This window comes from Lutra lutra, chromosome 15 (assembly GCF_902655055.1).
Source record: "Lutra lutra chromosome 15, mLutLut1.2, whole genome shotgun sequence".
Taxonomy (NCBI): Eukaryota; Metazoa; Chordata; class Mammalia; order Carnivora; family Mustelidae; genus Lutra; species Lutra lutra.
The window spans coordinates 13,827,601-13,855,257 of NC_062292.1; the positions used below are offsets into that span (position 1 = coordinate 13,827,601).

Sequence of the window (27,657 nt, forward strand, 5' to 3'; positions counted from 1 at the left end):
TCATTACAGACTAGCCTACTGTTGGCATTAAAAAAATGTTTGGCTCCTTATGATCTTTGTGCATGCAACTATAATATTAATGCAGTGCCATAGCACTGTTCATTAAGAAATGACTTTAAATGAGGTTGAAGCGTGTAAATTTGGAAAGATACAGATGTTAAATGCAGTCGTTTCTCTTTGTATACAGCCGTATGGCTAATAATTTCCAAGTGGCTAAAGCTCTTGTTAGCAGGAGTGCTGGTGTGTTAAGAATGGCTCTATAAATAACTTTAAGAACTGAAGTTGAAGGTGCTTCTTTTAAAGACTATTGTTAACTAAACATTATTGCCAAACAGATGGAAAGCATTCACCAGCCTGATGTTTTTAGGTCTAATTATATTATCACCAGCCCTGTATGGCTCAGTTGAAGAGGTGTATCCAGAGGCCAATTTATAATCATTTAGCCAACACCTGTTTGGGAGAAATTGACAGTCAAAGGGCACATTTAAAAAAAAATCACATATGTTCTTGTGTTTATTGCCTCAATGTGAACATTGTCTAGTTGCAAACAAACTTGATAGGAGAAGAAAGTAAATGTAAATAGAGCAGTACTTTCAAGCCATGTTTATCGATCTTAATTTGGCCTTTTTATCTGATCCACTTCATGCTTCATGGCGAAGTAAGATCAACAAAGAGATATCACTCCTAATTTATGTAGGTATATTCTGGTAAGCCAACTAAGAGGTTTCTGTTAGGAAGAAGAAATTCTTTCCTTTGTACATCTTCCGTACCTTTTACCTGGTGAAGTGTTTTCTATTTCATATAGATGTATCTTATTTAAGTAGGACTGGCATTCTGGTGAGTGGTTTAAAAGAGTCACAACTTGATATAAAAAACAAAGAAGATTTAAGGAGCACTACTTTTCTTCACAGGCTCAATTGAGGTTCATTGAACCCTCTTTTTCAGAGAGAGGGCTGAAGTGCCTCTTTTTGCACAGACGATATGTTAATTTAAATCTCAAGGTTCACGTTCTTTGAATGTGTTTCCATGCTTTGGAGGTTCAACATTGTTGATGAATATAGCTCACAGGGAATTTATGGGGAGAATTGATCTATTCTATCTGAAAATAGTTGGAACCTGATTATCCTATTAACTCTTTCATTTTAGTGTTTTACCTTCTTTTGGCATACTTTTCTGTTGAAAGATTTATATAAATTATCTCCATTTTCTTATCACCCATTATTAACGCAGAGCAGGCTAGCTTTGATTGCACTAGTTCACAGCATAATACAGTACTGGAAGTTACAGACAGTTTCCTAACTGCCTTCAGCAGTAATGGATTCTCAGTCCTCCTTCCTGGCTTCTCTTTGTGGTTTAGGACAGATGTTAACTGTCATCTTAAGTCTTCTCTTTCCCTGACACCTGAACCATTTTATATTTTCTGGTTTTCTTTGTACTTTTCTCCCTCCACTTTTATTTGTTGTCTTATATACCCTTGATATTACAGCTATGTTTAATTTTCAAATTCAAACATAAATATAGCTTAACAGTTACAGAGGAAGAACCCTGGAGCCAGACTGCTGGGGTTTAAAGTTTTAAAGGGGACAAGTTAACAGTTTTTTGTTTGTTTCCTCATCTATAAAATTGGTGAATAAAAATATACCAACTTCTCAAAAATTATTTGACAAAATTCAGCATCCATTCATGATAAAACCAAAACAAAACAAATTTCTCAACATACTGGGTATAGAGGAAAAGTACCTCAACATGATAAAGGTTGTGTATGACAAGAACCCAAAGCTGCCCTCATACTCAGTGGTGAAAAGCTGAGAGCTTTACCTCTAAGGGCACAAAAAGACAACTATGTCCACTCTTACCATTTTAATTCAACATACTACTAGATGGCCACAGTAATCAGACAAGAAAAAGAAATAAAAGGCATCAAAATTGGTCAAGAAGAAGTAAAAATCATTATTTGTAGATAACATGATATTGCATATAGGAAATGCTAGTGACTCCACTAAGAAACTGTTAGAACTAATAAATGAATTTAATAAAGTTGCAGGATACAAAATCAGTATACAGAAGTCTGTTGTGTTTTTATACACTAATAAACAACTAGCAGAAAGAGAGATTGAGAAAACAATCTCATTTACAGTTGCATCAAAATGAGTAAAATACCTCTCGGTAAATTTAACCAAAGAACTGAAAGACCTGTACTCTGAAAACTCTAAGACATTGATGAAAGAGTTTGAAGATGACACAAATAAATGGAAAGATAGATACACTGTGCCCATGGATTACAAGAATTAGTATTGTTAAAATGTTCGTACTACCCAAAGAAATCTATAGTTTCAATTCAGTCCTTATGAAAATACGTATATCTCACAGAACTAGAACAAATAACTATAAAGTGTGTATGGAATCCCAGAAGACCCCAAATAATCAAAGAAATCTTGAGAAAGAAGAACAAAACTAGAGGTATAACAATCCCCGATTTCAAACTATACTTCCAAGCTCTTATAATCAAAATGGTACAGTACTGGCACAAAAATAGACAATCATTAGAACAACAGATCAATAGGACACAATAGAGAGCCCAGAAATAAACTCATGCTTATATGGTCCATAAATCCATGACAAAGGAAGCAAGAATATGCAAGAGGGGAAAGAAAGTCTATTTAATAAATGGTGTTGGGAAAACTGGACAGCTACCCACAAAAGAATGAAACTGGACCACTTTCTTACACCGTACATGAAAATAAACTCAAAATGGATTAAAGACCTATATGTAAGACCTGAAACCATAAAACTCATAAAAGAAAATGTAGGTAGCAAATTCTTGGACATCAGCCTTAGCAATATTTTTTTGGATCTGTCTCCTCAGGCAATGGAAACAAAAGTAAAAATAAACGAATGGGACAAATAAAACTAAAAAGCTCAAGCACGAGAAGGGGACCATGAATAAAATGAAAAGGCAGCCTACTGAATAGAAGAAGATATTTATAAATGATATATCTGATTAAGGGGTTAATATCCATAATACGTAAGGAACTCATACAACTGAACACTGAAAAAAAAAATCTGATTAAGAAATGGGAGAGGACCCAAATAGACAGACATATTCCCCAAGGTGTACAGGGGGCCAACAGACATAAGAAAACATGCTCAGTGGCACTTCTCATCATGAAAATAGAAATCAAAATGACAAGAAGTATCCCCTCATACCAGTTAGAATGGCTAATCTCCAAAAGATAAGAAATACGGAGTGTTGGTGAGCATGTGGAGAAAAAGGAACACTGATGAGCTGTTGTGGAAATGTAAATTGGTACATCTACTGTGGAAAACAGCATGGAGGTTCCTCAAAAAATTAAAAATAGAAATACTATACAGTCCAGTAATTCCATTGCTGGGTATTTACCTGAAGAAAATGGAAACACTGAGAGATTAACATGTACCCTGTATGTTTATTGCAACATTATTTATGATAACCAAGATATGGAGGCAACCTTAGTGTCTGTCTATAGATGAATGGATAAAGAAAATGTGCTGCATATAAACAATGGACTATTACTCAGCCACAAAAAGGACAAAATCTTGCCACTCATGACAACATGGATGGATCTATTAGGCTAATTGAATAAATTAGATAAAGACAAATACCATTTGATTTCACTTGTATGTGGAATTAAAAAACAAAACAAATGAACAAACAAAAAAATAACAGACTCCTAATTACAGAGATACAAACTTGTGGTTGCCAGAGAGGAGGTCTGATTGGGGTGGAGAGGGATATAGGCGAAATAGCTGAAGGGAACTAAGACATACAGAGTTCCTGTTATAAAATAAATTATAGGAATAGAAAGGGCAGCATAGAGAATATAGTCAATAATATTGTAATAACTTTTTATGGTGACATATGGTAACTACACGTAGTAAGCATTTCATAGTGTTTATCATTGTTGAATCACTATGTTGTGTGCCTGAAACTAATATAATCTTGTGTAAGCTATATTTTAATTAAAAAAAAAGCCAGTCACAAAAGGAAAAAAAATATATACCTATCTCATTATATGATTTAATTCTTTGAAACCCAGTATCGTGCCAGATATAAAGTAATAAACACAACATTGGAGGTATGGTTTCATGTTTTTAGATGTTATCTTGATGGAGAATGCTCAAATATAAGTGTTTAGTTCTGACTTACTTCTAAGCTCTATTCATGTATTGACATGTGTCTTCTAAACATTTACACCTAAATTTGTTCACATGTGTTTATTGAATATTTACCATGGGAGAGGGTTGTGTTATATGTTGGAAAAAATATAGTTTCTGCCCTGTATTAGTTTTCTATTCCTGTCATAACAAATGACCACAAACTTAGCATCTTAAAACAACTAAATGTATTATGTCAAAGTTTTTTGTTTTAGTTTTTTTTTTTTTTTTGGATTTTTTAAAAAATTCAAGTCAGTTAACATATAGTGCATTATTAGTTTCAGGGGTAGAATTCAGTGATTGATCAGTTGCATATAACACCCAGTGCTCATTACATCATGTTCATCACCCTGTTACCTCCTCCGCTCACACCCTTCCCCTCTGGCAACCCTCAGTTTGTTCCATATAGTTAGTTCTTATGGTTTGCCTCCCTCTCTGTTTTTGTATTATTTTACTTTTCCTTCCCTTCCCCCATATTCATCAGTTTTGTTTCTTAAGTTACACATCTGAGTGAAGTCATATGATATTTGTCTTTCTCTATGTCAAAGTTCTCTGGACCAGAGGTCGGACATGGGTCACCTTGGACTATAATCAAGGTGCTGGCAGGGCTGTGTTCCTTACTGGAGGGTCTGGGGAAAAATCCACTTCCAAGTTCATTCAGATTGTAGGTTGAATTCTTTGTAGTTGTAGGACTGAACTCTTCCTTACTGGCTCTCAGCCAAAACTGGTCTTTGCTTCTAGAAGCTGTCTGCTACTTCTCATGCTTTCCTATGAGGTCCCAGAGGCCCATCCCCAGTGCTGACATGTGGGTGTCTATATCTTAGTGCCAGCAACTGTGTATCCCTCTCATACTTCAAATCTCTCTGATTTCCCCTTCAGCCATATAATTTCTGTGTTTCCACTTCTGGCCAGAGATAGTTCTCTGCTTTTCAGGGTTCATGGGATTTGATTGAGCCTACTCAGATAATCCAACATAATCTGTTTTAAGGTCTGTACCTTAATTACATCTGCAGAGTCCTTTTTTGCCAGGAACATAACATATTCATAGGTTTTGGAGATTAAGGTATGAACATCCTTGGCGACCATTATTCTGCCTACAATATGCCCATGAAAAACTTGAAACTTGGTTGGGAAATAGGCATGTGAATAAAAAACCAAATGGAAGGGGTTGGTACTGTATACAATGGGAGAACAAAGAACGGAGAGAATCAGTGTTACTTGTGCTGAATATGGAAGGATGAGTACATGTTTGATAAGGGGCAGAGGTTGAGGGTGGGGTGGGGTGGGGGGAGGGGAACATGTCAGGAGAAGCAGCAGTAACAGCCATCGCCATAATAGTAACAGTGGCTATCGCAAACACTTTTATAAAGGTGACTTCACTGAAATTCTCACAAATGATAGATGCTGTTACTATCTGCCATTATAGCTTCTGCAGATGAAGTTTTAATGTCTTCACTTTTAGAGTAGAAAGGGCAGAATTATGGTATCAGGTAGTTGAGGGAATTAACATTGATGGCTAAAGCATAGAACATGGTGAGTAAACAGTACAGGGTAGATAGAAATACTTAGCTAGTAGACTTGGTCACTGGTTATGAAGTAGGGGACAGGGGAATTTCATAGTGACTGAGGGAGCATTTTGGTGGTGGAGGTGTTACATGGTTGGTGGTGTTACTCAGTACTGTAGGAGGAGAAACAGGGTTTGGTTTTATTTCTAGTGGGGACAGGGCTTTGACAAGAGGAAGGGGTGAGTTCAGAAGGCATCTGTGGGAATATTCAGTTGCATTTAAATGAAGACTTACATAGTGTGGGTTAAACACTTATTAAGGAAGTTCAAAGATGAGGTGGTCACCATCACTTCAAATTCATCATATCTAACATGGTATTTACTGTCTTCTTCTCAGGCTGGTCCCCCATCTTCTCACCATTCTTTCATTTTCCCAAGCTTGACATCTTTTTTTCATCCTTGACTCTCAGCTCTCTGGAGAGGAACCCCAAAGCCCTCTTTACAATGTTTATAGGTGTTTGTGATGTAAATACTCTGGACATGGCCCATTGCAGATAGTGGTTACTTTTGTGCTGCCCTGGCAGAGATGAAGAGCTCCAGCGGAGACCACGTGGGCCAGCAAAGCCAAAAATCTTTACTGTCTGGATCTCTATAGAAAAAATATGCTAACTTCTGCTATTGTGTCTCCAAAATAATAAAATAATAACATGGTAGAATAATTATCTCTAGTCATTCCTTCTATCCATCAAGATGGGTTTGGGGAAGAGGTAGGCTGAGGGGGCAGTGTGTGAGATCGTGCATGGTCTTGAGGTAATTTTTTGGACTTGGTTTTTTTTTCTGAATGAGAGGAGTGGTGTGATGTAACTTATGTTTTTAAAAGAAAACACTGGCTGCTATTTGGAGAATAGACCATAGAGCAGCAAATAAGGAAGCAGAGAAATCTGTTGGGAGGCCATTGTTATAATCCAGGTAAATCAGGGTAGTAGCTGTGCAAGTGAGTTCACATTTTGGATACATTTTGAACATGGAGCTGACAGGATTTGCTGATGGAAAAAGAGGAGCTAGGATGAGTCTTGGATGAAGAAGCAGTACCAAAAGGGGGTCTTAAGTTGGAAATTGAGTTATTGAGATCACATTATACCACGTTGCTACATAAGGGATTTTAAGAAGAAAATTAAGACTTTAGCAATGTCTGTAAATTTTTTTTTTTACTTCTTCTTAACCATATATGTTCCATGAGGAAAAATTCTTTGTGTAAAATAATTTTTTCTTTTAAGCAATATATTTCATTTTTTTTAAAGATTTTATTTATTTAAGAGAGAGCACGCATACAAGCAGGGAGGGCAGAGGCAGAGGGAGTGGGAGAAGCAGACTCCCCACTGAGCAGGGAGCCAACATGGGGCTCGATCCTAGGACCCTGAGATCATGACCTGAGCCAGAGGCAGATGCTTAACCGACTGAGCCACCCAGCTGCCCCTTAAGCAATATATTTTAAAACAAATCCAGGAAAACATAGAAATGTTTCTAAAATATGGAATTTTTAGAAAAGGAAACTATAATAAAACCTTAGATAAGACTGTTAATCCTGTGATTTGGTGGCTTAAAAAACAAAACAAAACACCTATTCAGAAATTAATTTTGGTGGAGTCAGTTCCAGCATTTATCCCCAAACCCTTAAAGTATAGTTTCAAAAACTTACAAGTCGGGGCTCCTGGGTGGCTCAGTGGGTTAAAGCCTCTGCCTTCAGCTCAGGTCATGATCCCAGGGTCCTGGGATCAAGCCCCACATCAGGTTCTCTGCTCAGCGGGGAGCCTGCTTCCTTCTCTCTCTCTGCCTGCTTCTCTGCCTACTTGTGATCTCTGTCAAACAAATAAATAAATAAAATCTTTAAAAACAAAACAAAACAAAAACTTACAAGTCAATGTTTCATTGTACTGTGAATAAATTATTACTCATGTCTTTTGTGTAGGTTTTACTTGTAATGGACACAAGGACAGAACAGACATTCATTTTAAAAGTAAGTAGAATTTGTATGTTTAATGAATTTAGGCATTTATCTTTAGATTATGCTTCTGAAAGAAAAAAATATTTAATATTTTTTCCTGGGTGTTTGGGTGTTATATTTGGATGTTTTATTTGTGGTGATCTATATTTATTTTACTTTCTGTTCTTTATCATAGTTGATAAATATAGCATACATTTAAAAAGAGTTGTAGGTCATAGAGTATGGAGGTAATAGTTTGAATAAGTTGAAGACTCATCCCCTGCTGTTTAAATATATAGTGTGTACTTTAAACACATCTCTAATACATTTTGTATTATTTGTGAAGATTGCACACAACTGTACCTTTGATTATGATTATATCCTAAAGAGCTGAAATTTTGCCTGTAAGTCTCTGTTTCAGGTGTTTGGGGAAAGTTATCTACATCCCTGGTCCTCTTCTCTCTCTCTCTTTTTTTTTCTTTCAAACTAAATTCAATTTTATTTCTTTGTATAACAATTTCTAACTAAATGAACAAGGAGAGAAAAAACCCTGGATTTGTAATTTCAAAATTGAAATGGATTGTGACAGTACATATTCTAAAATATCCTAATTTAACAATTTCCATAGCATCTAGAAATAATCATTCAGATGAGTTTTATATTTCTTTTTCAGATACTTTTTCTTTTACTAACCGCATGGCAGTAAGTCACATTGACATATACTGAAATGAATTTCTTTGCATGTCTACTTTATCACTGGCATTTCCCCAGATCTTTAAACCAGGCTTTGACACCAGACGCTACCCACACCTTGTTCCTTTGGAGAAACTTAAAGTAGTCTTTATACTTTTTTGACATTAAACTTTCAAATCGCCTGTTTAATCTAGGAATACCTTTTGTGTCTCAGAAATTTGAATCATCTCACAGTGTCTAATGCTTTGAAGGTAGAGATAGATAATATATGTAAAATAAAACTTAAGAAAAGGTCATAGAGAAATAACTGTGTGTCATCCTGATGACTTAGTTTGAGAGCATCTCTAATAAAAACACTGACCCACGTAATTGATTTTAATGGCAGCTTTGTGGCATCTTCCGTTCTCTGGATTCACGCCAGATGCCATCAGCAGAGCCTCCAGGGACTGAGGGGCATAGAGCAGCAGATGAGTGGTTTCTCTGAAGCCCAGAGTAACTCGGATAGATTAGTTTGGTTGATAAACACAGAGCACAGCAGGCTCCAAAGGCAACTGAGGGTACAACTGACCTTTTTGTTCTCTGTCAGGGTCTAAGGAAAAGCAGTGAATACAGCAGGAACAGAAAGACCATCATCCCCCGCTGCGTGCCCAACATGGTGTGTCTGCACAAGTACATCATTTCTGAGGAGTCCGTGTTTCTCGTGCTGCAGCACGCGGAAGGTTAGTTTGTGGTTTAAAATTGTTTATGGAGCGAAGTGTCATCTCCTTAGTTTTTCAGTGTCTATAATGTCCTTTTTTTACTTCTGTCATTGCGTGGGCAGATAAAACATACGAAACCCATGTAAGAAACCATCCTCTTTCCTTCGCTCTTTTTGAGTTGTCAGGGAAAATGACAACCCCAGGTGAACAGGAGGTTTCATTTGAACTACAGTAACATTCTTAGATACACATAACTACTTACTTTCTCCTAGAATTGAGCTACTGTGATGAGCATGTTAAGGTGAATGTGTGCTAAAAGAGCTAGGTTTTATTTTAGGGATTTTATTTTGTTCTCTTGTTCTCTGCTAAAAGGATACATTAATGTTAGATGACGAAAATAAAAAGCATCCCCCGAAGAATTAATTAATTACCTCCTTTTTAAGAATGCATGGGTATTTGCTTAACATTTGACATTACCTAGTTATTCTGATCTGGGTTTTTACGAATACAGCCATTGGCATCACATATGGGTACAAAGCAGAGGCATGGTGCTCTGCCTTCAAACTATTGATGAAATTTCAGCTCATGGTAGAGGGAACAGGTGGCAAAAAAGTACTATGTTTTGATTTGTTTTTGCCCTTTAACACCTGAATTTAAATACATAGTCTTTTATTTAGAATGACTGAATATAGCATATAAATATAAATCCACATAATGAATATAGGCTTTTGGCCTTAAGAGGTATTTTTAAAATAGTGAAAAAAATTTAAATTATTTCTCAGGTTTCACAAAGGTTATTTTTATTTTTACATTATTGAGAATAAAGAATTGTTGTGTTTTACTAATAGGCATGACATTTGAATTAATGCATTTTTCCCAGGAAAATGAGTCATTGCTTTATGGAATGAGGTCTTTATGATAACTAATGCAAGATTTTTGACGGGGGCAATAAACTATTAATATTGTTTATTATGAAGTACAGCACAAGATAACTACAGATGGAGGGAAGACCTCCATATGTAGTATTTAATAGGAAATTCAGAAGGGGCTCCATGGTCTCTCAGGTATTAAGAGAGTTAATTGCGTGTGTGAATTGGATAACTAATTCACCTTTGTTCAGACATTATAGACAGCTTTTATCTGAGGATACCAGTGCATTACAGACATTATTGAATTAGAGGTCATGTCATCTGATAGCGAAATACAGCCACCTCTGGTGTGGAACAAAATAACTTGCGTAGTAATAATCCATAATAATTTAGAACAAGGTCAGTAGGATGAATGTAATTATAGTCAATATTCTATTACCCAGTGTGGATTATTCATGTTGGAGATTATCTGTGGCAAATTTTCGATTGTAGTTTGCCTCTGCTGTTGGCAGCTTCTTCCTGCTCATTCTCTTCCTTCTCCAGAACACACTTCAGTTTTTCTTCTGCCATCTTCTCACTTTCTCTGATACCCCTTAAAGCTGATATTTCAACTGATTTTACTTTAATATTGAGAAAATCTTTATAATCTTTTTGAAAGCCATGTGTCTAGATTTAGATTATCTTTACCAAGCTTCTTTTCCTTTATTGTTGGCCTCAGCTGGCTTTGAATGGCTACATGATTTTGAATTTTGAATTTTGAATAATCTACATGATTATTTAAACTTGGTGGGGGAGGATCTCTTTTTGACTGTTGATTTCAGGTGTCTGCTGCTTGATTTTAAGATTTTATAACACAGAGATATTATATGACAGTGCAAGTAGGAACTGCACATTCATTTAATATTCAGCAAATTTATTGAGCATGTATTATGTACTAGACTCTCTCTTTGGTGAACAAGACAGGAAGAGAGCTTGCCCCTTTGCAACTTACATTCTTGTGATGAGTTTTCAAACAGAAAACCAAAAGCATGATAATACTGATGAATAATAGGGAGTGCACTGGTCTCTAACAAAGTGAGCTTTAAAAAAATGAACACCTGGGGAACTACTTTAGATGAGCTAGTCAAGGAAGCCTGCTCCAAAAAGGCAACATTTAAGAGGAGTTTTGAATGACAAAAGAAATAATCATTTGGATGAAATTGGGAAGCACATTGTAGGTACAGGCATCTGTAAGAAACCAAAGGCAAAAAGGCAAAAACATGAACAAGAAAGAAGACTGTTTGGTTGGAGTGTAGTAGGTGAGGGCAGTCATGGTCTCTGAGACTCTAGAAATAGGCAGGAGTCTTGTACTGCAGGGAAAGAACTTTGGCTTTTATTCGAGTGCATTGGGAAACCAATGGGTCTCTAAAGCAGTGGCGAGATCTGATTTACGTTTTAAGAAAGATCGCTCTGGCTTTTGTATAGGGAATGGATTATAAAGGGCAAGGAATAGTAATCAGTCAGTCAGTGCATGGTCTAGACAAGAGGTGATGATGGCATGACTTTCTGGAGTTCTAGCCGCTGTGCTTTGAGGGTAGGCTCTGGGATCTGTGATAGATTCTAAGTTAGGGAGAGAAGAATATAGGCGACTTTTTTGGCTTTAGCTTGAGCAATCAGGTGAACTTTATGATGGGCGGTGTGCTATGTTTTACATAGTGGTGTTTGTTACTTCTGTGAATTAGAAGTCGTGCATATATCATACACACATTGCTTTTATATGTGTAAATAGCTGTTCCTAAAAATCAGTGTTGAACAGTTGTTTTCTCTTTTATGAATGCTTGAATATTTATGATGTGCGGCTTTAGCTTCCTTATGGTTACAGGACTATTCAAGATTCAGGTAAATCTCTTGGACTCATTTTCCTTCCATTTTTAATTCATTTAGTCAGAAATATATTGGTGCTTACTGGGATACAGGCTCAGTTCTAACATGGCAGTGAACAAAACTGATGAAGACTTTGCCCACATGGAGCTTAGCATCGAGAGGCAGAACCAACAAGCAAATACATGTCAGATGGAGATAAGTTCTGTGGTGAAAGTTACATAAAAGAAGGGGAAAGGGGATGCTGAAGGGGTGAGGTGGGAGTTACTGTTTTATCTAGAGTGGTCACTTCATTAAGAAAGGGATATTTGGGGGCGCCTGGGTGGCTCAGTGGGTTAAAGCCGCTGCCTTCGGCTCAGGTCATGATCCCGGGGTCCTGGGATCGAGCCCCGCATCGGGCTCTCTGCTCGGCGGGGAGCCTGCTTCCCTTCCTTTCTCTCTGCCTGCCTCTCTGCCTACTTGTGATCTGTCTGTCAAATAAATAAATAAAATCTTTAAAAAAAAAAAAAAAAAAAGAAAGGGATATTTGGCCAGTGACCTGAAGAAAGTGAGGGGGGAGCATTGTGGATATGTGAGGGAATAGTATCTCAGCAAGGGAGAACAGTTAGACTTGGAGCCAAGACAACTATCATATGATCTCCCTGATATGAAGGAGAGGAGATGCAATATCGGGGGTTAAGGGGGTAGGAGAAGAGTAAATGAAACAAGATGGGATCGGGAGGGAGACAAACCATAAGTGACTCTCAATCTCACAAAACAAACTGAGGGTTGATGGGGGGAGAGGTGTTGGGAGGGGGGGTGGGGTTATGGACATTGGGGAGGGTATGTGCTATGGTGAGTGCTGTGAAGTGTGTAAACCTGGCGATTCACAGACCTGTACCCCTGGGGATAAAAATACATTATATGTTTATAAAAAATAAAATTTAAATTAAAAAAAAAAAAGAAATAGCAAGGTTACTATGGCTGGAGCAGAATGGGAAGAGCTTGGAGGTAGGGAGGCAGGTGGGAAGATCCTCTGTGGTCTTAATAGGCCACTTTAGGGGGCACCTGGGTGGCTCAGTGGGTTAAGCCTCTGCCTTCAGCTCAGGTCATGATCTCTGGATCCTGGGATCGAGCCCCATATCAGGCTCTTTGCTTGGCAGAGAGCCTGCTTCCCTTTCTCTCTCTGCCTGCCTCTCTGCCTACTTGTGATCTCTCTCTGTCAAATAAATAAATAAAATCTTTAAAAAAAAATAGGCCACTTTAGGAACTTGACTTTTTTTTTTTTTTTTTTTTTTTAAGCACGAACATGGAGGGAGGGATTCAGGGGCAGAGGGAGAGAGAGAATCTCAAGTAGGCTCCATGCCCCTGTGTGGAGCCCAATACGGGGCTTGGTCTCACAACCCCAAGATCATGATCTGAGCCAGAATCAAGAGTCAGACCTTTAATTAATTGAGCCACTCAGGTGCTCCAAGAACTTGGTTTTTCTTCTGACTAGATAGGAGGTGGTTGAGGGATATTGAGCAAAGGAATGACAAGATAGCGATCACTCTGGCTGCTCTGTGGAAAATGTAGTCTAGGAGGGCAAAGGCAAAAGCAGGATACCAGTATGGACATTTTTGCAGCAATTCAGTTGAAAATAATTGTGGCTTGCGCAAAGTGTTAGTGGTAGAGGTGGTGAGAAATGGTCATTAGATTCTGAATCTATTTTGAAGTTAGAACTGACATGATTCTGCTTTACATGCCTGCAAGGTTTTTGGCTCACAGAACTGAAAGAATGGAATTCCCATTTACTAAGATGGGGAAAGCTATGGGAGGGGTGGATTTAGAGGACAAAATCAGGGATTCAGTTTTGGAACTGTGAGTATGAGATGCTTCTGAGATGTCCGGGTGGCATTGAGTAGGCATTTGGATATACCAGGCAGGATTTTAGGAGAGAGATTGAAAATGTTTATTGTTCCTATTAATGAATCCCTTATTTTAAATCTAGAGAAGAAAAGGTGAGAAAATAATTGTATTTAGTGCAGGCCACATGCGTTATTAAAACTTTGAGTTCCTAAGAATTAGGGATTATGTCATTTCCATCATCTGTATCCCAACATTTAGGAGAATACTTGGTACATAGAAGATGCTCAGTGTATAATTGCCTGATACTGAGTAGGTCAGAGAAAAGGTGAAATGCCTAGGTTGGAAGGAATGCCGGCAAGTGTGGATACACCAGATAGGCAGGGGATGGGAAAGAGTTTTGCACCAAGTCACTTGGGGACTCAAGGGGTGAAATGATTCTCTTTTTATTAACTGGTTTTTTTCAAAAAAATTTATGAAACTAATATATGAAGCAATATTTTTGAACTACGTATAGAAGTATATAAAATAAAAATAAAAATTCTTCCTTCCTAGTCACTTTAATGCCCAGTTCCACTCTCTAGAAATAGGGGAAAATTTCCAGTGTGTATAAACATATACTTTCCACCTGTCTGGTTAAATAAAACGGATCTTACAAATTGTTCTATGGCTTGTTTCCTTCCCCATCTTAACAATGTACCTTCGACAGCTTTCCTTGTCAGTACATACAGGTCTGCATTAAGACCAGTGTAGTGGTTAGAAACAAGGATTCTAGAGCCAGACTACATTAGTTTGTGTGACCTTGGGCAAGGTGCTTAATGTTTTTGTGCCTTCATTTCCTTATCTGTAAAATAGGGGTGATAATTATCTACCTCATACATTTGATGGGAGGATTAAGTAGTTGATATATGTAAAGCACTTAGTGCCTGGCACCTGGTAAACTGTGTGTCTTTCCAAATGTTGCTCTTGCTGTTTTGAATAAAGAATATTTGGTTGTACTGATACTATAATTTATTTAACTCCTCCCATAATAATTGGTGTTTAAATTGTTTCTAGTGCTTTTTCCTGTATTTTTGTTTTCTTTTTTGAGAACTATTTATAGCATGCATTTCTTGACGTAGAATTGCTGGTTCAAAAAATGATTTTGATCATTGTTCCAGCAGTATTTTATCGTACATATTAAAGTCAAGTCCTAATTCTGGTCAAGCAAATTTAACAAATATTCTTTGCAGTCTTTCAGAAAACCAATAAATTAAAATTTAATAAGAGTTTTTATGAAACTTTATGAATTACTGATTTCATTAGCTTAAAATAGCTAATATCTCTAAGTTTTATATGCTTCAGCGAGGCTTATAAAAGGTATTCATATTTCTGAAGTGTTAAAAATTATAAATATGTTAGGTATTTTCTACTTATATTTTGAGAGATTTTTTTAAAGGATAATGTTTTTAATGTTATAATTATAATTGTAATAATAATTACAATTATACTGTTGACATTTGTGTAAGTTTGTCTATTAGGCCTGATCTTAATTGATAGAAAGTAAAACACACTCAGGAAATAATGTGTTCTTATAAGTTTTGTGGTTTTCATGATTTTGTCATTGAAAAAAAGTATGGGATAGGACCAAAATTTTGTTTCCATAGTTTCATATCAAACATTAAATTTAACTGGGCACCCAGCAAAGAATGGAGAAGGGCTAAAACAGTTTCATTCTTTTTTGAAAAAAGCAGAGTTTTTATAATTCATTCTAGGGTACTTGTTTAGGTTAGGAACAAATGTCATGAAGATAGTGCCAACCATCACATTTATGAATTCTATGTAATAATGAGGAGAATAGAAATTAAGGGAGATGACATATTTGACTAAACAAATTGGTCAGCTTGCTATCATTCAGTAAAGGCAAGTTGCTGTGAAGATGGCATTACACAGGCTTATAGGAGTAGATTCTGGTATAGCCTATCTAGAAAGGAGTTTCTCAACATGTATCAGAAGCACTAAACATATTCATGCTTTTTGATCTAGTCTTTTCATTTCTGGAATTCTGTCCTGACGAAATTATCAAGGATGTTAAGTACTTCATGTAAAAGTACATATTATTTTAGTTATAAAATAGTAAAAGATTGGAAACAGTGTAAATGTCCAACAGTAGATGAACATGTAAATGCCTCATAGTGTCTGTCACATGGTTATGTTATATAGCCACTGAAGTTCATGGTCTCATGAAAATTAGAAAATGTTTATGATGTGATGTTAGTCACAGACAAAAAGTCTGGAAATAAATGTACAAATAGTTAATAGTGTTTTTTAAAAAAGATTTATCCATTTATTAGAGAGGGAGGGAGAGCGCTTGAGTGTACTCTCATGAATGGGGGTAGGACAGAGGGGAGAGAGAGACGTCCAAGCGGATTTCCTGCTGAGCATGGAGCCCAGTGTGCGGCTATATCCCATGACCCATGAGATCATGATCTGAGCCAAAATCAAGAGTCAAATGCTTAACTAACTGAACCACCCAGGCACCTGTAGTTAATAGTTTTGTGTTATTATTGTATTTGTATTATATTATTATAAATAGATTTGTATTATTTTGAATTTTTCTCTTCTGTTCTTTTTTGTATTTAATTTTTTTGAGACCATATATTTGTTTTAAAGCAGAAAGGAAGCATGACCCAAAATAATGACTAATATTTATAGACCCTTATTCTCAAAAGATTTTCAAACTACTTGGGAAGATGTCATCTTTTTATAACCCGATTTAATAACTATTTATTTAATACCTATTATTTTACATGCTAGGCAGAATCCTCTCCTTGTAGTTTTGAAACCCTGTAGTCTGGTATAGGAGATGGTAAAAGTATAGAAGTATGAAAGTAATATTACCATGAAACAGCACATTTTAAATGTTGTAAGAGGGACTGAGTGATATAAAAGATTCAGAGAATCTGAATCCACTGAGGGCATGTCAAAAAATTGGTAAAAGAAAACAAATTCCTGAGGAACCATCAAGAATGGTTAGGATTTTCACAAGTAGATATTGGAGAAACTAATAAAAAAAAAATTCTTTAAGTGGTAGGTATAGTTTGAGCAAAAGCCCAGCATGGGTTATATTTGGAGGAATCCAGTTCAGATGAATTATTTGGTGAGTTGAAGGGGAGGACCGCATCATAGCTTGACACATTGTATTACCGAGGGGTTCAGTGCCTCTGTAGAGTTGGTACATACATTATTTAGTAGGTGGAGGGAATTTGGGTTCTTGAATGGAGAAATAATATAAGTCTGTGCTAAAATGGAAGATTAGTGGGTAGCAATTAGTATGATAGAATGATATGGAAAGGAGTTAAAGCAGGGATCTAGTTGTAGCCATAAAGTTATTCCAAGAAGCAGATTGACCAGAGGAATCAGTAGAAGAGGAAGACGGCATAAAATATCATGGACATGTCCTCTAGGACTCGGAAACTTGCCCAAAAGAACAAGGGAGGAAAAATAATCTAAGATTGGCTTGAAGGTCAGAGAGAGGAAGTGATGGGGGAGAAGGAGGAGAAAGAATTTAAGGACATTGAATTTTAGATTTCAGCAGTTCATCCAGGTGAACTTGGCCTAAGAATGTATACAACTTCTCTTAGAACTTCACTGGGTACTGTTTCTTGCTGTTATTGGAACTTTGCAACCGCAAAGACTATCTACTTTGTGTTGGCACATCTCATTCTGATGAGTTACCATTTGTGAGTTGACCAGCACTGACTGAGTGCCCGTCCTGTCCTGCACACTGTTTAGGCAGTAGATACAGAAAGATGAAAAAGATGGTCCTGTTCTCACAGTCGTCCCCATCTAGGAGAATGGAAAACAACATACATTGTTTCAGTTGGACTGCTTATAAGAATCCCAGCTCCGGGTTCAGGCTTTATTGTTAGTGTGCCACAACAGACGTATTTGTGATAAGAGGAATGTGGCTATTGTTGTCAAATGAAGAAGAAAATGATGGAATCAATGCATAGCTTCTTTTGTGAGTTTCAAAGCTATATACGAACCTTAAATTTTATTTGAATATGGGGAAATAGGAAACACTAAGTATAATCTAGTGAGGACAGAAAGTTAGCTAAGAAAAAGGAGAGGGAAAAGTTAAACACCATAATGTCCAATACTCCTAATTATTGTCAAAATGGGAGAAGATTATTAACTGGGTCACAGGGAGAGATGTCTCAGTATCTTAGGATTAATTTTATGACAGTTATCCTTTACTATACATTTACTTTATAGTAGGCACAGTACTGGGGCTATTTACTGAGTTCCTCTAAATGAAATGAAATGCCAAGTACAAAAGGATTTTTTTGGATGCTTCCACTAACCTTTTTATACATATAATTGACTGTCAGAGATTATTTCTCTTAAGATTGTTACCCTTGGTATAGGATGCTTAATAAGGACATTAAAAATGTGCTGGGAAAAAAAAGTTGCCTTCTTCATGTTAATGAGGGATTTATTTTTAACACATTATTTCCCATGTTTGGAAGCTACGGTTAACATCGTCACAAAGTATGCATCTGCAATTATCGTTTATAAGATTTCTAGATCAAATTTAACTATTATAATACAATGAAGCTTTGGTAGGTTTTTGATACTTATAGTTATTTGTTCAAAGATTCTAATGAGCAAAACAGGTGGAGTTTTTAATGGTTAACATAACACAAAAAGAAAAATAAGGGGAAATAACTAGTAAGTATTCCTGGTAAAGCATCGGCTTCCTTTATGTTTATTTGATTTCTGTGATTTCTTTGAAATTGATTTTTTAAAAAAGATTTTATTTATTTATTTGACAGAGAGATCACAAGTAGGCAGAGAGGCAGGCAGAGAGACAGGGGAAAGCAGGCTCCCTGCTGAGCAGAGAGCCCGATGTGGGGCTCGAACCCAGGACCCTGGGATCATGACCCGAGCCGAAGGCAGAGGCTTTAACCCACTGAGCCACCCAGGTGCCCCTAAAGCAGTGTTCTACTGTGAGATTTCATATTAGTATTTGTTAAACTAATTTCAAAGGGAAAGATAGATTGTCATTGAAAAGGTAACTGGTATCAGGAGATATGTTTAAAACTATACTCAACAGTCAGCAATAACAAGAAAGCACTTCATTAAAATGCTTGTTTTACAGCATACTTGATATTACGGGTATCCTTGTCTTGCGTTTGGTTGATTATTAGAATGCTCTTTGTTTTTCTGAGGGCTTCAATAGGTAACCATTACTTTGGGGATCTTAAAAATTTTTTTGGTTATACTTGTTCACAGGTGGCAAACTCTGGTCATATATCAGTAAGTTTCTAAACAGAAGCCCTGAAGAAAGCTTTGACATCGGGGAAGTGAAAAAATCTACACTTAGCCAAGTTCACCTTCAACAGCCAACTTCTAGTCCTCAGGACAGCAGCAGCTTTGACTCCAGAGGAAGTGACGGTGGCACCATGCTCAAAGTTCTGCCGTTGAAGACTAGTCTTACTCCAAGCTCTCAAGATGATAGTAACCAAGATGAAGAAGGCCAGGATGGCTCTCCAAAATGGCCAGATTCTGGTTCAAGTTCAGAAGAAGAATGTACTACTAGTTATTTGACATTATGCAATGAATATGGGCAAGAAAAGATTGAACCAGGGTCATTGAATGAGGAGCCTTTCATGAAGATTGGAGGGAATGGTGTTGATACCAAAGCCACTGAAAGCTTCCCAGCACACCTTGCTGCTGGCAGTGACAGCCCCAGCACCCAGCAGATAGCTCATGAGCTGAAGTTCTTTGCTGGAGATGATGATGTAGAAGCAGTTAGTTCTCCCAGAACGTCAGATTCCCTTAGTAGATCTAAAAACAGCCCCATGGAATTCTTTAGGATAGACAGTAAGGATAGCACTAGTGAACTGCTAGGCCTTGATTTTGGAGAAAAACTGTATAGTCTAAAGTCAGAGCCTCTGAAACCATTTTTCACTCTTCCAGATGGAGACAGCACTTCCAGGAGTTTCAGTGGTAGTGAAAGCAAGGTAGAGTTTCTAGCTCAGGACACCATTAGCAGGGGCTCAGATGACTCTGTCCCAGTCATTTCTTTTAAAGATGCTGCTTTCGATGATGTCACTGGCACTGATGAGGGAAGGCCTGATCTTCTTGTAAATCTACCCGGTGAACTGGAGCCGACCAGAGATGGTGCAGCAGTGGGAACGACTAAGTGTCCACAGACCGACATAGGCATAATTGAAAGTAAACTGTTGGAAGCCCCCGATGTTTTATGCCTTCGACTTAGTACTGAAAAACGCCAAGCAAGAGAAGAAGAAGGCACGGAGGAATTGAGTGATCCCTCTGGACCTACATCCCAGAGTCTAGCCGAGAAACACAATGCCCAGGGGGATCTTGGGATGTTATTTGTAGCAGCTGCTGATCATAGTAGTTCAGGAGACATGTCTTTGTTACACACCGATTCTAAGTTCCAAGGACTTGGAGTGGTGGAGTCGGCAGTATCTGCAGACAACACAGAAGAAAGCTTATTCCATATTCCTAACCCACTCTCAGGTGCTAATGAATATAATGTAAACACAGACCCTTTAAAAACTGAAGAAGTATTGCTGTTTACAGATCAAACGGAGGATTTGGCTAAAGAGGAACTGACTTTATTTCAGAGAGACCCAGAGACTAAGGGAGAGAGTGGATTAGCCCTAGAAGGAGACAAGGAAATACATCAGATTTTTGAGGACCTTGATAAAAAATTAGCACTAAACTCCAGGTTTTACATCCCCGAGGGCTGCATTCAAAGATGGGCAGCTGAAATGGTGGTAGCCCTTGATGCTTTACATAGAGAGGGAATTGTGTGCCGCGATTTGAACCCAAACAACATCTTATTGAATGATAGAGGTCAGGAACTTTTGCAAATGCATTTCTTTTTATTCGCTGTTGCTTCCAATTAACTGAGTAGGCGTTTTATCTTGTAATTAGTATCTTCATTTCCTGTCTAGAGCTTCATTATCAGTGCGGCAAATTCACCCCCAGTAATAGCTTCTAGTACTTAATGATGCCATTATTCTTAATGATACTGTTTTTAGCTACAAAAGGAGTAATTACAGTTCACTTCTGCAGAAAATGGAAGAGAAAAATGTTTTGATTTCTCCTGTCGTTTTGTTTTTAGGACACATTCAGCTAACGTATTTTAGCAGGTGGAGTGAGGTTGAAGATTCCTGTGACAGCGATGCCATAGAGAGAATGTACTGTGCCCCAGGTTAGAGCAATCTCCTAAAATGTTTCACTTGAAAAAGTAGTTCAGCAGCTCTCTTTTCTTTGCAGAAGTTGTGTTTTTCACTCACAGTTCACATATGTGTTGGATTTGAGTATCTCTTTAATCCTCCAAAAAAAGAAAATTTGGAAATTAAAGCATTGTATATTCCAATAGAGGGATGTGTGTGTGTGTGTGTGTGTGTGTGTGTGTGTGTGTGTATTTGTTGTTGTTAAACAAGTTTGTACTTTAGAACTGACAGTGCAGTCTGTCTTAGACATGTCGTAACTTCTTAGTGTTTAGTAGGACCTTTAAATACCCCAAACCTCTTTAACTGCATGGTTTTATTAAGATAGGAGAGGTAGCCGACAAAGGGGGTAAAATTCCCAAGGGTAAAATGGATAATAAAAAAAAGTGGAATTAAAAAAATGCAATATTGTGACTTCAGTGATAAGCCAAGCTGGGGTTGTAGAGCAGATTTTAGCGTTCTTTTCTGTATCTGAGACATTTTAGGAAGCATGTTCTTCTTGGTTTAAAATAGCCAGTTTAGCCAAATATTTGACACAACAGGTTACTGTATTGTCTTTGTTTCTTAAAAATTAGAGATTTATTTCTGGGGTGTGTTAGATCCTTTGCTGGTAATGATAGGTCATTTAAGCATCTGAATTGGATTTGAGTTAGTGTCTCTGTCAGTGCAGATGGGGCTATATCTGAACCCAAAGTTTGTTCACCTTTTGCCTACCTTTTAGCCTCTTTGGATGGTCAAAGTTGCTTCACTTGTCACCCCAATAGCTTTCAAAGGAGGTTCAAACTGATTATGTTGACATGATCTGCTTAGTTGTTGATTAATACAGTATTTAATGCTTCCTAGCTAACCAGCGTATTATTGATGCTAACATTGCTTCCCTGAATAATGGGAAATGATTATAATTAGGATTGAAAGAGCTATATTGTTTTTAGTTACAACCTTCATTGTTAAGAATTATTTCTGTATTGGGGAATAGCAAAGTTTTTCAACCTGCAAAGCAAATATCCTAAAACTATTTCCTGAAAACAATGATTTGGATTTTTTTCTTACCGTTATACCTTTTCCTTTCCACTTCCTTCCCTCAAGTTAGGGGTGTTTGATTTTATTTTTTTCCTAGGGGCAATAGAGCATGCCTATATTTTTGTTTCTCTCAAGTAGATAATATTATGCTGTTTCTTTTGAAGCCCTTATTAGTATGATTTAGTTAATGGGATAACAAAAATAATTTCATAGTATAATCACTTTATGATGGTTATCTGGTTCTTTTTTTTTTTAATACTTCACTCCCTTTTCTAATTTGATAAATAACATTTCAGGTATCAGTGTACACAAGTACATATGTTAATTGTAATGAATTTGGAGGTTTTAGAATCAAAATTAAATCTGGGAGTTCTTTGACATGAAACCTGTTAAATCCAGAAGTGAAGTGCAGTATAAACGTCACATCAAAACCAAATGTTTGTGAGACATTGTTTAATATTTATAACTGACTCCTTATTTCCTATTTTTATTTTCATCTCTTATTGAAAACTATAGGGTCATCCTTTGGCATTCCATCAGATTGTTTCTTCAGTGTACAGTCCTATACTTTAATATTCATAGCACGTTGACATCCTGAGAATTTTAATATATGTGGAACAAAGCTATACTGCATTCATCAACTAATACATACTTTTAATTTTGGGTACCGAAATACTGAGTTTAATCCAGATCAGTTTCCAGATTTTCCTTTAAAGCCTTTCCCCGGAAATCACAATGCTAATAGTTTACCAGCAGGTGGCAGTCTACCATTAATGGATTTTTACTGTCATCTTCCAGGTTGCCCTTCACTAACATTTGAAAAAAGCTGTCATCTGAAGAAGGGCTTTGTTTTAATTATTTGCATGAAAGAATTGTACTTTCAAGCTTTGTGATTTGCGGAAGTGTCCTAGCATTATGGCATGCACTGAACAATGTGGAAAGTCTCTTCTATTCTTTGGGCCTATTAATTTGTTTTATCGGTTGCGGGGGGAACAAAACCAGCAGTGGCCTTCACTGAAAAGTAAAGCTAGTGTTGTAATGTAGATGATCATAAACCCAGAGAGTGACGGAACACAGTTAAGTCCGTGTTCTCCTGCCCCTTGCTTATAATGTAAAGGAACTGGGACAAAAAATTGTAAATTACTGTTTATTTCAAGAGTGAATAGTGGTGCCACTGATAAAAACTGTTAAGTAGGTTTTCCTCCTCTTCTCAAAGGGTGGCAGCAATGCTAATATGCTAATATTTCAGTGCTTACAAGTCACGAATCCATTAATACATGGGGACAGAGAGTACCTAGTCATCTTCTGGTCTGCCCTTAGAGACACTGCAGGGTTGCAGTCATTCTCTCCCACATTCCCTCTGCCTTTCCGTTTCCCAACTCTAACCTTAGTATTATTGTCCAAGTAACTCTAAAGCATGTTAAGCTGCTGATGTTTGGTAAGAAAGTAAAGTTGTCATAAGATTGTGATGAGAATGATCCAGTTCTGTTTAAACAGCATGCAACCTCTACCCCGACCCCTCCTCCCTCCTGGGAATCCTTATCACGTATTTGTCCTAAAAACATGATCCACCTGCCCTGTACTTTATAATATCGGCAGTGTATCTTTTCATCTTGTGGATGATGTGCCTTTATATTTTGAGAAAAATTTCCAGTAACAGATTCGATTTACATGGACAGAAACTTGAGCACATGCCAAACTAGCAGGGGGGCCATTATTCTGCTCTATAAATAAGTTTTAAAAAGAAACAACACACACACAGAAACCTGTGAATCAACATGTTTTGGTCTAATTGAGGGGAAAAGCAAGATAGATAAATTTTGAAATGCAAATGATCACCTTCTGTTACTGAAGTATAGTTTCTGCCAACTTTGCGATCTCAGATTTTAAAAAGTCATAGTCCTTTTAGCAGTGTGTACTACCAAGGATATCTGATGTTCACCAGTTTCTACAACAACATGAAGAACTTTCTTAAAAAGTTGCCACTTTTTTATGTTGAAGAAAACAAGTCCATAACAAAAAGACAAAACCCATGGTGCTTTCTCGGTCTACATCTGTGAAAAAGCCAGCAAATAAATGGCCGCAGCTGCAGGCCGATCAAGAGGGTCTTGAGAATACGAATTCACTGATCAAACCCAGCCCTGTTTTCAAAGTCGAAGCCATTCTTTTAGGTTCACTTTGTATCCTTAGATTACCTAGGATGATTCTCTAGAAAGGTTTTATTTTAAATAAACATCATTCATGGTAAATGGGTTCCTTTCATACCAGAGAAACACAGGACAGAGTTCAGGAAGAGAAGGAGCAAAGAAATAGACCCCAAAGTGGAAATAGGTTGTATAGCGTGACAATATAAACATAATACTGTCTAGTTTCCACGTTAGGAAACTTTTAGATACTTTATTAAGAGACTTGTGGACAGGTTGCCCTATTTTTGGTGGTGAGTGGTTACAGAATAAAAACTGGAGTAAATTGATTATTCTTCCCTAGAGGACTTCTTTGTAGTTACTCTGATTTTATTTCTTTTTTTTTTTTAAAGATTTTATTTATTTATTTGACAGACAGAGATCACAAGTAAGCAGAGAGGTAGGCAGAGAGAGAGGAGGGGAAGCAGGCCCCCCACCGAGCAGAGAGCCTGATGCGGGGCTCGATCCCAGGGCCCTGAGATCATAACCCGAGTCGAAGGCAGTGGCTTTAACCCACTGAGTACCTAGGCACCCCTCTGATTTTATTTCTATATTTGTGTACACACACATGCACACACACACACACACACACACACACACACACACACACAGGATTTTATGTGCTCTATCATCATAACTATTAATTTATCATAACAGAATAAATTTTTGTTATAGCATTTTAAGTGTAAATGAAGAATAAAGTGTCAGTAAAGTTTTTTTACCAGTATTTTTTTTTTTTTTTAAAGATTTTATTTATTTATTTGACAGAGAGAGATCACAAGTAGACGGAGAGGAAGGCAGAGAGAGAGAGAGAGAGGGAAGCAGGCTTCTTGCTGAGCAGAGAGCCCGATGTGGGACTCGATCCCAGAACCCTGAGATCATGACCTGAGCCGAAGGCAGCGGCTTAACCCACTGAGCCACCCAGGCGCCCCTCCCCTTAACAGTCTTGACCCTTCCTTATAAAAAGGCAGCTAGAACCTGTAATAGCATATAAAATACAAAAGACTTTATTTGAAAGTTTAATAAGCAATCTAAGGCAAGTGAGTAAAATTATTTACATGTTCATTATTATGCTAATATAATCACTTCAGTTTCTTATTCTGGTCTTCCCAGGTTGATAAGGTATCCTATCCCTGTGTGTCCTTCACCTTTATTTTCCACTCCATTATGAGCCTTTATGAATGCTTGAAATTTACATTGATATTTCTCATTGAATACTTTTCAGACTTTGGAATTTATCGGTGAATATGTGTGTAATTGAAGAAGTCCAAACTGCTTTTTACTGCAGTCCGATCTCCATGCTCCCAGATGTCAAATGACAGCTTTGCTTCCTCTCTTAGGCGATTTCACACTTGGAAACGGCTCACAGCTGACAGTGAAAAGTGAAACATAGAAAAATCATGCTGAAAACTATCGGCAGAATTCAGTTTTAGAGCATAACATTTATTTACTACCACCCTTTGCCCTTCTAGTCTGACTTTATCAAATAGTCCATGAATATATTTTTGGAGGGTAGTCTCCCCTGCGCTTTTTCATAAATGTATCTTACATGTTATTTGTTGCTTTTTTAAACATGGGGCTCCACGTGATAGTTTTGTATTTGATATTTAGATCTAGGACTCAGCCCATGGATGGTTTGAAATATCATGAGGATGTCATAAGTTTAAGATTTAGAATCATAAAGTGGAATTAAGAATTAATAACCTTTGGGGCACCTGGGTGGCTCAGTCATTAGGTGTCTGCCTTTGGCTCAGGTCATGGTCCCAGGGTCCTGGGATCGAGCCCTGCATTGGGCTCCCAGCTCAGTGGGAGGCCTGCTTCTCCCTCTCCCTCCCTGCCCCTGCATGTGTTCCCTCTCTCACTGTCTCTCTTTTTTCTCTCTCTGTGTCAAATAAATAAAATCTTTAAAAAAAAAAAAAAAAGAATTACCAACCTTCAATATTTTTTCCACAACCATTAACTCATAGATTGGCCTTAAGCATGTTATTTAAGACTTTCTAAACCTTAATTTACCACTAGTAAAACAGATTTGTTGAGTATAAAAAAAGATCACAACAGATATCAAATCACCTAATATCCTTCTTACACAAAATGTAGTCAGAATTAAAATTTATTTATTTATTTATTTGACAGATCACAAGCAGGCAGAGAGGCAGGCAGAGGGAGAGGGAGAAGTAGGCTCCCCGTTGAGCAGAGAGCCCGATGTGGGTCTCGATCCCAGGACCCTGGGATCATGACCTGAGCCGAAGGCAGAGACTTTAGCCCACTGAGCCACCCAGGCACCCCTCAAATTCATTTTTTTTTTTTTAAGATTTTATTTATTTATTTGACAGAGAGAAATCACAAGTAAGCAGAGAGGCAGGCAGAGAGAGAGGAGGAAGCAGGCTCCCTGCTGAGCAGAAAGCCCGATATGGGGCTCGAACCCAGGACCTGGGATCATGACCTGAGCCGAAGGCAGCAGCTTAACCCACTGAGCCACCCAGGCGCCCCTCAAATTCATTTTTATTAAGGCAAGAATCCCCCCCTCCTCCTGCCAAGGATAAATACTGATTTCTTATCTGCTGTTTAGTAGGGTGAAAATCATTATTTCATTTGAGGACTTTCAAAGTGTATGTGTATGGATACACGCACACACACACACACAGATTAACTTATTTGAGAGAGAGAAGGAGAGCACAAGTAGGCAGAGAGGCAGGCAGAGGGAGAGGAAGAAGCAGTCTCCTTGTTGAGCAGAGAGCCTGATGCGGGGCCCGATCCCAGGACCCTGGGATCATGACCCAAGCCCAAGGCAGATGTTTAACCAACTAAGCCACCCAGGCGCCCCTACTCATTTATAGAGTATTTACATAATATATATGATGTGAAAATGAGGACTTTATGGATAGTATTTTCATTTGGAAGAGAAAAGCCTAGACACCTTTTGAGTAAGGTGAAATTTGATTGTCAAGATTCTCAAAAAAAAAAATTGTTTAAGGAAGAAAGAATCATTTTGCATATGAGAATTTTGGGGTCTTAGGTAACTTCACCAAACATGAGGGAATGCAAAGTTGAGAGAGAAACCAAATGAATATAGATGTGTATATATATATTTTTAAATTTTTTAAAAAGATTTATTTATTTATTTATTTGACAGAGAGAGAGAGACACAGAGAGAGGGAACACAAGCAGGGGGAGTGGGAGAGGGATAAGGAGGCTTCCCACCTAGCAGGGAGCCTGATATGGGCCTCGATCCCAGGACCCTGGGATCATGACCTGAGCCGAAGGCAGCTGCTTAACGACTGAGCCACCCAGGCACCCTAGATGTACATTTTTTCTTTTTTTCTTTTATTTTTTTTTTAAACTGCGTCCTCCCCCGCCCGTCAGCCCATACCTCCCCCCTCCACCCCTGCAGTTCTTAGATGTACATTTTGAAATAATAATGATATAACCAGGAAATATGGATATCTCTCTGGGGTAGGCTTTAATTTTTCCCCCCAAAGGAGAAAGAAGAAAAAAGCAAGAGGGAGCTATAGAAATAATTTTTAAAGAGTATAGTATTTGTGGTTAATATTTAAACATTATCTTTCAAACAGTAA

At 37.5% G+C, this 27,657-nt stretch overlaps 1 protein-coding gene across 1 annotated transcript in view; it reads left to right on the plus strand.

Annotated features, from left to right (window-relative positions):
• RPS6KC1 (ribosomal protein S6 kinase C1) overlaps nt 1–27,657 on the plus strand; it is a 181,254-nt gene that overhangs the window by 130,766 nt on the left and 22,831 nt on the right. Inside the window, 4 exon segments of the mRNA XM_047704503.1 lie at nt 7,668–7,715; nt 8,962–9,094; nt 18,904–20,496; nt 20,768–20,857. Of these exon segments, the coding sequence (XP_047560459.1) occupies nt 7,668–7,715; nt 8,962–9,094; nt 18,904–20,496; nt 20,768–20,857 (1,864 nt within the window).